Source organism: Gadus morhua, chromosome 14, assembly GCF_902167405.1.
Source record: "Gadus morhua chromosome 14, gadMor3.0, whole genome shotgun sequence".
Taxonomy (NCBI): Eukaryota; Metazoa; Chordata; class Actinopteri; order Gadiformes; family Gadidae; genus Gadus; species Gadus morhua.
Genome location: NC_044061.1, coordinates 17,356,641 through 17,366,710, shown reverse-complemented (window position 1 = coordinate 17,366,710; position 10,070 = coordinate 17,356,641). Strand labels below are relative to the sequence as shown.

Here is a 10,070-nt window from a genome sequence, read left to right as displayed (position 1 = left end):
ATAAGGTCAGACGAAATTGCATTTTTATCCAACATTTTATCTTAATGCCCATTCCTTTACACAACACCAAACCAACTCGACTTTAAGGAGTTCGGCTGTTGCTCTTTGCAACCAGGATCTCACAACTTAAAAACCGTGCATTGCCTATAGTCGCTTAACATGACTGGCAGCAATGGTAGGTATATTACTATGATGTATTTACATGTTTCCTTGCAGCCTCATCCAGACTGACTACTCTGCATAGTTTATATCTGCATGGCTTGTCTGGGGGACTTGCCTCTACAGTGAGCTTTATAATAAATAACTACGGCTATTGGTTAGATCCGCTAAGTGCAAGGGCTTCCGGCCCTTTTATTTAAATTAACTTCACGTCGTCTTCACGGCCCACACTGCACATCAGGTCCCGCTCCTTAGATGTTGTAGCTTACTCTTATGGAAGTTTGTCTGTCTGTGCTCGTCGTTTAAGCTTCACTTTGGTTTTGCGCAACCCACATTCCCACGTTTGTCATGAGGGTGTTGTAGTCCAGAAGAGTGGTGCCATGGGTCACAGTGGCGTTGGGTCTCTCGTGGGCTTCTTCTTCCATTCTTTGCTATGTTGCTGTACTGTAGAGCCGTCCTTGATTTACTGTATATTTTTGGAGGGAATATTAAGGGAGATTACTGCAATATTGTGATTTATTTGTAATATTGTACAGAGTTCACTGTTGTAGTCTTTTAATTTCTGTGGAATTCCAGCATATAAATTGTGTTCTTCTTTGACCCCTCCTTCCTCTGTGGAAAACGGAATTGTACAGCATCTAGAGTTTATCCCAACCTTCCCTGACAGAATTCTCCAAGGCTACGATTTAAGAGAAATCTTCGAAGTGTAAATAAATAGTGTTCAAATATGAATGTCACTTCAAAAATGTGTCCGAATGAGTTCAAGGGCTTCTAGAATGAAGGACCCAATTTTATTTGAATTATGGTATATTGTTTTTAATTTGCAGGAAGGTTAAACGGTTCTTATCTAAGATGCCTATTTTCTTCCTTTTTGGAGTCTGTCAATAATGGACCTTACAAATCACTTTTTAACCGCTTAAAATATAGGGGAACTCAAGTTTGCACCCTTTTTTATGCGAAATAAAAATATATCTTCACTTTTATGGCATTGCCTTCATTCGATTTATGTTTGCGATTACGGTAAGATTTTGATCTATAATAAGCTTGTTTTATCTTTCGTTCGTCTGTTTCCATTAAAACCCATGTCTTGAATTACTCAGTAAACCGTGGCTGTATGGCATGCCGACACCCACCACTAGACAGTGCTGTTGTATTTGGTGACGTGCTTCATTTCCAGCTATAAACTTCCGGTAATAACTTCCCGTGTTCTCTTTCACCAGTCCGATTCAACATGGTGGGTATCTTTTCAATATCTCCACTTTACAATCCTTCTCAATCCTCATCTTTCCTCACTTAAACAAACGTATACACTCAATGAACTAGACCAAAAATATTTTTACAATCAAAAATCTGCATTAGTGATGTTCCTATACTTAATCAGTCTTGTGAAAACCTAACATTTAGCTCGGTGGTGAGCAGTGGGAATGGGCTAGCAACCAATGAAGCAATGCGCTAGAGTTCTAGCATTTAAGCTAGTGATCATGGTGTTCCGATTGTCCTTACATAGTTAAATACATTGTTGCCGAAACTTCCGCAGGGTAATTCGATTTGCTAATAAACAATTAAATTAAATGTTTCTATATTCTTAATCGGTAGTTATCTGTACGTCGCTAAATCGTACCTAGGTGTAACGTACTCAGACAAAATCTAGTGAAATTAACCAACATTACAAGCCCGAATAACGCGGTAACTGTGTCCTTAATTTTGCAATTTACTTGGAATTCATGTATTTATATCATTGATGTCCTCTCTAGGGCCGAGTCAGGACCAAGACCGTCAAGAAGGCCGCCAGGGTCATCATTGAGAAGTACTACACCCGGCTGGGCAATGACTTCCACACCAACAAAAGGGTCTGCGAAGAAATCGCCATTATCCCCAGCAAGCCTCTACGCAACAAAATTGCTGGGTAAATTGGCACCGTCTTTGTTGTTCAATTCTTTATCTCAGATGTGTGCCTGTCCGGTGTTTTGCTGTCGGGTATGGACTGTCAGTTTCTGACAGTTTCCAAGGGACGGGTCCTGTAGACGGGGTCCCTTACGTGGTCTTTATAGTTTTGTATGGAAAAGGGATGCAATGGTTGAGCCTAACATACTCTTGGTCCCCACAAGCTCATGATATTCAAGACATGGTCGAGTTTATGTTGGCAGCCGCAGTATCTGTATATTAAGTTACTCATAATATACAGGGTAGTTTTAAACTACTGTAGCAACATGTTATGATGATCTATCACACTTCTGTCAAATGACTAATCTAGTTTGTTTTGCATTCTACCTTGTTTTGTAAACTGGAAGTGGCTAGCCTTACTACGTATTCCAATTTGGTTGGGATTTCCTTGCAGGGTTTCCGAAGATCATATAGCTTGAAATCGAATAATTTGAATAGTAGGCCTTAAATGTCTTGAATTTCACTGTGACAGGTCTTTAAAATGTATTGGATTATTCAACCAATAAACAGGAATGCAAACAGGTAAAAATTTATCTTGAGCACACCCAGCTAGTGTGTCGCCGGGGCTAGTGGTGTCTCCTCGTCCAAAAAAATTGCTACTTGCTACTGTTAACGTAAATCTAATCTACTATGACTAAATGCAACTAGATCGGGCTTGAGAACAGCGCTACACTTGGTGCATAAACCTAACGTACTTTGTATGTTTTCGTATCTCTTGACTGTTGTAAATAGGTATGTCTTACAGAATACTACATTAAATGCATCTTGATTATATTTATTTGTAATCTTACTTAAAAGGATAAAAAAGTAACAGGCTGGATCGATCACTCCCTCCAATACAAAAGTATTATAAGGGCTGCTACAGGTGGTCCTATACCACAGACTACCTTAATGCACCTGGTTTGTGTAATAACAATAACATGCATTACTATTGTGTGAACACTTGGACCTCAGCTGGTTTAAGAAATATGGTTACCTGTTTTCACAATGTTTTTAGAAGTCTAAAACTCCATACTTTTTTTGCCAGTATGGAGCTGTAATGGGTCTTCATATGCATGCATAATAGTCTTGAGTCTTAAAGGTAGCTTGTTGAAACCTGTAGGAACCCTGTCCTTGGTTGTGCTAAGAACACAGAATGGGTTCCGGTTCCAATGCGTCGTTTTCTTCCCCCAGCTTTGTGACCCATTTGATGAAACGTATCCAGAGGGGCCCGGTCAGAGGAATCTCCATCAAGCTGCAGGAAGATGAGAGGGAAAGAAGGGACAACTACGTCCCAGAGGTCAGTACAGGCTGCTGCCTTGGCTCTTGTTGCCGCCCCTTGGAGATATGTATTGGTACCAGTAGTGTAGTCAGGTTTAAAGGACCCGATTGAACACTGGTGCTGAGATTGTTTTTAAATATTAACTTCCCTTAAATCTGGGAAGTAATATTATAATCCGTTATAAGACTTTGTTCACAAAATGTGCCAGGGACTACAGGTTTATCACTTCGCAATGTCATGTTTTGGTAGAGTATTTAAACAAACGGCTTTTGAATTTGGAAGAAAGAATCAATTGGCCATACCAATTATTTGATAGAACTTGGAAAGTAAAGTTTTTATTACTGGAAAGTTGCACAACATTTTTGGATCTCTCGCTCTATTCTAATGGCAGGCTTAATGCGTTAAACCAGCCCCTGACCCTTTAAAGTAGTTGCTTAATACATCTGTAAAAGATATTGATAATTAAAAAATAAATAACGGTACTTCATAAGACAATGGGCGATATTGGACAAACAAACTAATACATAATGGTGTTTGGCCGATGCCTTCTACCCCATCGTTGTTTCACTGTACTGATTCGGTTTAATAAAAGAAAACCTATACAGTCTTCACATCTTTGTCAACAAATGCTTCATTATTGGAGTTTAAGCCAAAGGTTCCTAATGCTGAACATGCAGTTGTATTTCATGTGCGTTGCCCAAGCTAACTGTGGTTGTGGTCACTAGGTTTCCGCTCTGGACCAGGAGCTCATTGAGGTCGATCCTGACACCAAGGAGATGCTCAAGATGCTGGTGAGTCTCAAACATGTAGAGTTAAGGATTGGTTTGGCTCATACTGTCTCTTGATGTCCTTTTCCTCCTCCAAACCAATGGCACTAATGGCACCAAACCAATGGCACTAACTGTATAAGCTTTGCCTGATTGATGTTTGATATTAATCAGTGCACGTAGAGACGGCTAAGCAATGCTGAATATTAAGACCATTCATTTGTATGGAGAACAATGATCTGCAGGTAATTTAACTAAAGCATTTGTTTCAGGACTTCGGTGGACTTTCCAACCTTCAAGTTACCCAGCCAACTGTTGGAATGAACTTCAAAACGCCACGAGGAGTCTAGAAAATGTACCCTATTCCTTCAAATAAAGACAAATGAAAACTCTTTTGCAGTTCTGTTGTCTGCTCTTGCAATAAAGGACGGTTATAAATTGATATGTTTTCCATTCAATGGAACTTTGAATTAGCAATTGGATAAAAAAAAAACAAGAGCACTGCAGAACGAGGTAGCCTCTTCCCCGGTGTCCTCGTCTCACCGTGGGAGTATGGCTTTATTCGCAAGAAGCATGCGGAGGTTGGTAATCAGGGTTATGCCCCTGGATAGATATGGATACTATCACTACTGGGAGTTGGTAAGAAAGTCAGGTATTTATTGCAGTGTAGGGTGCCGCTCAAGTGAATCTTAATTGAAATTGCACTACTCAACATAACGAGCCTTATTAAACTAGTTAATAATAATTAACTCTTATGTTCAATTGAAGCATAATTTTACCCGGTATTTGGGTAGTGACCCTGGAAATATTATTGAAATATTAAAACCACTAAAACGGACTTGATAGCTTGGTCCCTTAGCTAACCAATGGATGTACAGGTGTGTATGGAAATATTGCGGAAATGTTTACTTTGAGTAATTCAACTTTGGGTATATTCAACCAAAGTCAAAGTTATTTGTATCAATGTAGATTATGGCTTACACGTCATGAAAACACAAAATTCTGTAACTCAGAATTTGAATATCACGACCAGTAAAAATGTACACTGGGTCGGTTGGCCCCTCATTTTGCATGAATTACTGCAGCATTGCAAAGTGGCATGGAGTTGATCAGCCTTTGGCCCTGCTGAGGTGTTATGGAAGCCCAGGTTGCTTGGATAGCGTCCTTAAACTCGTCTACATTGTTGGGTCTCGTGTCTCATCTTCCTCGTGACAATACCCCTTCTATGGGATACTGATCATGCGAGGTTGCTGGCCTATCAAGCACATCAATCCAATTAAACCAGGTATTGGTACTTATAGCAGTGTGGGCGGGTGCAAAGTCCTACTGTAAAATGAAATAAACATCTCCGTCAAGCTTGTCAGCAGAGAGAAGCATGAAGTGCTCTAAAACCTCATGGAAGACAGATGGCTGTGTTGATTTTGGACTTGTTAAAACACAGTGGACCAACCCCAGAAGATGACATGGCTCCCCAAATCATCACTGACTGGAAACTTCACACTGGACTTCAAGCAACTTCGTTTTTGTGCCTCTCCATCCTTCCTCCAGACTCTGGGACATTGATTTCCAAATTAAATGAGCAAAAGACCACTGAGCGACAGAACAGTTATCGTAGCCAAGAGAACTGGTCAGAAATGTATAGGTAAGAAACTTCGGACGTTGTCTCTGGTTCAGGAGTGGCTTGACACGAGGAATGCAGCAGTTGTAGCCCATGTCCTGTATGCGTCTGTGCCTGGTGGCTCCTGCCTCACTCCACTTCTTGTGAGGCTCCCACACATTTTTTGAAGGGCCTTTGCTTGACAATCCTCTCAGGGCAGTGGTTATCCCTGTTGCTTTTGCATCTTTTTCTACCACTTTCTTCTTCCACTCTACCTTCTTTGAATATGCTTGGATACAGCTCTCTGAACGGGGGACTGCCTTCCATTCCAACATGCCCCCACTTCGACATTGAATCTCGGATATAAATAACAATAATCGGGTTAAATAACTTCACATGGTGTGTCTGGTGTGTTTCCAGCATTCGTAGTGTTGATCAGCAGAGAAATAGTCCGCCAAGACGTTGAGGTTGCTTAGCAATCAGAGACTCTGTCCATGCAAGTGAACGGAGCGTTCACTCTTCGTCATAACTATCAAACCAAACATCCTTCACATTCACCGAGCGAACATTATGAAAGTAAAATGCACATTTCTCGCTAGAAATGTTTCCATAAACGCATTTAATGGCGTAACTATGTTACTATTTCCACCCAGAATAAAGAAAAATGTCGGCCGTATGCTTCTGTGCAAGCGACACTACTCTCTGCCAGTGACGTCGGGACAAGCTCCACGCTGATTGGCTATTGCGGCTAAGTATCACGCGTATGAGCGTAAAAAGTTCCATTTTTTGAACTCCTCGCGTACGCGCGTATATGTACGCGCCTCGCTGTTGATTCTCTGAGTTGGAGAAGTTAGAATGTTCTGTTTATCTTCTAGCCGGTGGCGTACTGCTCTTCCGGGATTGTAACACAGCCGTATACTTGTTGGCACATCAACATTGTGAGCGTGTAGCCTACTTGTTGACCTCGCATTCAGGTAGGCTGTTGATGCCTTTCGTTTGATCAGGATATGGATTAATTAGCAAGGTTGCTTAATGTAGAATTACGTTGCTGCGTTTATAATATTCGGACGCGGGGGTCCTGTCTGGGTTCCGGCTCTCTATCTTCCGGCTCTCTATATCTCTCTCAGCTATACGGTCGGTGTTCTGTCCACTAGTCAATAATATAAATTAGTGTAATCGTATTGTAATGACTATGCCATCCTCTCAGGGTCTGTGGCGTTTCGTGGGGTTGCTGTTCGGTTCCCCTTGCCTGTGCGGCCCAATCTCCCAGCTGTCGTGAGCTTCTCTCCTCGTCTCCCCGGCCTGCTCGTCCAATCTCTGCTAGCTGTCAAGTGGCTACTAGCCACAGCTAGTTGGACTACTTGCTCGGGGCTTCGGCTCGGGGTGCCTGCGTGTGTATTTGAATGCTAGTGCATGTCGTTGTGTTTGGGTGCTGCTCGTTGTTTTGTCATTTTGTATGTTTGTATGCTAGAATAAGTGTAGATGGCTCTGTCGCTTGCTGGCTTCCTCCCCTGCTTGTGGCTGAATGTATCCCGCTCTAGTTGTGTAATTCCCTTCCTTTTTTTTTTACATGCGTGTGCACTGTGCAGTGTTATTTTTCATAGTTTGGTTAAGTTTATATCTTGTGTGATTTGCAGTGAAAAGCGTGTTTTGTTTTTGTACAGGGATTTATCACCAAGGAAGTAGGGCATTCGTCGGGGTAAGCAAGGTAGCTTGAATAGGAAGTCACCTTGCATACTTGTGGATCCATGAATTTCTATACTCTGTGTATTTGAAGGTAGACAAATAAATTATCTTTTGTATCGGATGAACCTTGCGTCTCTCCTCCATTCTTCAGATTATTAAGTATAACTTGGCTATTTCACATGTGGGTGCGTGGACAGTATACGCGCTATATGCACGTGGATTCGAGTTCCGAGTTCATCAAATTTGCAACTCGTTTTTTTAAGGCAACAATCATGGCAGAAAACAAGCACATCCAATGTAAAATTTTCAGCATAATTTATGCGTATCTTTTTCATATTGCTGGGGATGACGTAACATGTTCGCATCTGCACATTTTGCGGGATCTCCCGCCCAACCGCGTGCGTGCGTGCGTGCGTGCGTGTGTGTGTGTGTGTGAGCCGAAAACTCGGTCACGGTAAATCGTGGCCACAGCGCACTATATAAAAAGACACAGAGTGGCGAAGGAAAACAATAGACCGCGGGCTTTAGAGCTGTATCATTGAAAGATGTCAGTTGCGTGTCTCGCCCTCGGACTGCTGTGTGCTATTTGGAACTGCGTTGATTTGACCTGTGAGTATAATGTTTTTGTAGAGGGCGTTCCCTGAGCCTCAATACAGCGTAGTTATTGAGACACTTGTTGCATCAATTGTGTTTTCTAGCAGGTGCTGACATCACTGAGGTGTTCCCCAGAGAGGGAGAAGATGCCACCCTAACGTTTGCTCTGGATTCTCCGGTGGACCTGACAGATGAGGCGTTTGACTTGAAGAAAGGGAAGCAGGAGGTGTTCTTCTATATACAGGGCAAGGACTACAACAACGGCCGGGAGGGACAAGACCCCCATTATGTGGGCAGGGTGCACCTTCTCCCAGGGGGGCTGCAGGCCGGTAACGCCTCTGTGGTCCTGTCCGGTGTGACCCAGGCGGACAGTGGAGTGTATAAGTTCGTAATTCTTATGAAACTGACCAAAAGTTACGGAGATATTCTGCTGACTGTAGGTGAGTGATTGGTCTGTTTTTTTTAAGTCTCTCGCTCTCAGCTCTCACCTACAGCACCTTAAGTTTAATTTGACCGTAAGGGTTCTTTGTCTTTGTACCACACGGACGAGGGCTGGTTCAAGTCCTGGGCAGGGGGGTAGGTGTTGAGTCAGAGTCCAGGTGGGTCAGGGCCGGGGCAGGGGGGTAGGTCTCGTGTTAGGGCCGGGGAAGAGGGGTAGGTCTTGGGTCAGAGTCCTGGGCAGGGGGGTAGGTGTTGGGTCAGGGTCCAGGTGGGTCCAGCCCGGGGCAGAGGGGTAGGTCTCGTGTTAGGGCCGGGGCAGAGGGGTAGGTCTCGTGTTAGGGCCTGGGCAGAGGGGTAGGTGTTGGGTCAGGGTCCAGGTGGGTCGGCTGGTACACCGGGCTTCAGAAATCGTATTTTCCGAAGCCACAAGATGGCTGAACTTAAATAAGTTTAGTTCGACTCTTAGTTTGGTCAGTATGCTACACATGGTTGTGCACTTATTGTAGGTTTTACGTTGTGTACGTCCTGGCACTTAAAGGTTGTATCAGCGATGTTGGGCGACGTCACTTCTGTTGGTATTTGAAGCAAGATCCCAAACAAACAGAGCCCGCTCACCCCTCCCTTCCGCGTTTCGGGCTTCCAGTAAAACCTATCATGAACGCAGCGCAAAACCAGCGGGTTGTGAGGAAAGATCAGATGAATGTGACCATTTATGTTCTGGCGTAGAATCGCTGATACAACTTTTAATGTACGCACTTATTGAATGTTGTATGTCCTCGCACTTAAAAAACGTTCTTAGCATTGTGTAGCACCTTATCCTAGCTACCTTTGTTGTGCACGGGGAATGGGTTAACCTAACGATTGTGAGTGCTTGGCACTCGATTCTATGAACATCCCTACTGTACCACTGATGTATTGTTGTTTCTCTTTATCCTGACACATGTACTTACTGTATGTTGCTCTGGATAAAAGCGTCTGCTGAATGTAAACGACTTAACGCCCTCCTGCCCACAGTGGTGGAGCCTCGGTTGAGGCTGGAGGTGGTAGAGGCTCCCCCGTCCTCCGGCTCGGTGTGGCTGTCCTGCGTCTCCAGAGGAGGCCAGCCCCAGCCCAGCGGTCTGGAGTGGCAGACCCCCAACGGAACTGTGATCCCTGCAGAAGAAGCACCGCCGGCCGCATCCTCAGACAGCGACGGCCGCTACTCCATCAGTCAGACGGTGAAGGTGACCGAGCCAGGCAGCTACACCTGTCTGGCCCGGCAGCAAGGCGTCCACCCTGCGGTCAGAGACACCATCCGAGTGTTTGGTGAGTGTTTCCAGTCAGCTGTTTGATGGGACTGTTGAGCACAGAAACATGTTAATGGTCCTGAGAATAACACTTTCCTCTCTCCCCTCTCCTATGGTTCAGGCTATTGGTTGACCGGCGATCGTGAAGAGGTCCTCGGGAATGGTCCATGGACGGCCATTGGTGTTATTGTTCTCTTTATTTTATCAGTTGTAGTTAATATTTACCAATTTACCAAAACTAATAACTGTAGGAATGGTAATGGTCAACAAGCAGAACCTGATTCTGATAGTTTGGATCAAAGCGGTGCCTATTGGTCCTGTCCCCATCGTGATGC

The 10,070-nt window shown here is 43.8% G+C and overlaps 1 protein-coding gene across 1 annotated transcript; it reads left to right on the top strand.

The window, feature by feature from the left end:
- The first annotated feature begins 1,294 nt into the window (after window positions 1-1,294).
- LOC115559264 (40S ribosomal protein S17) lies at window positions 1,295-4,523 on the top strand. Its single transcript, XM_030378060.1, has 5 exons — window positions 1,295-1,393; window positions 1,914-2,065; window positions 3,277-3,382; window positions 4,090-4,155; window positions 4,404-4,523. The coding sequence occupies exons 1-5, from the start codon at window positions 1,391-1,393 to the stop codon at window positions 4,479-4,481; spliced, it is 405 nt and encodes a 134-aa protein (XP_030233920.1). The 5' UTR covers window positions 1,295-1,390; the 3' UTR covers window positions 4,482-4,523.
- Window positions 4,524-10,070: the final 5,547 nt, after the last annotated feature.

Coding starts and splice junctions, on each gene's coding strand:
- LOC115559264 (XM_030378060.1), top strand. Junction 2,066..3,276: donor CTACGCAACAAAATTGCTGG/GTAAATTGGCAC, acceptor TTCTTCCCCCAG/CTTTGTGACCCATTTGATGA. Junction 4,156..4,403: donor AGGAGATGCTCAAGATGCTG/GTGAGTCTCAAA, acceptor CATTTGTTTCAG/GACTTCGGTGGACTTTCCAA.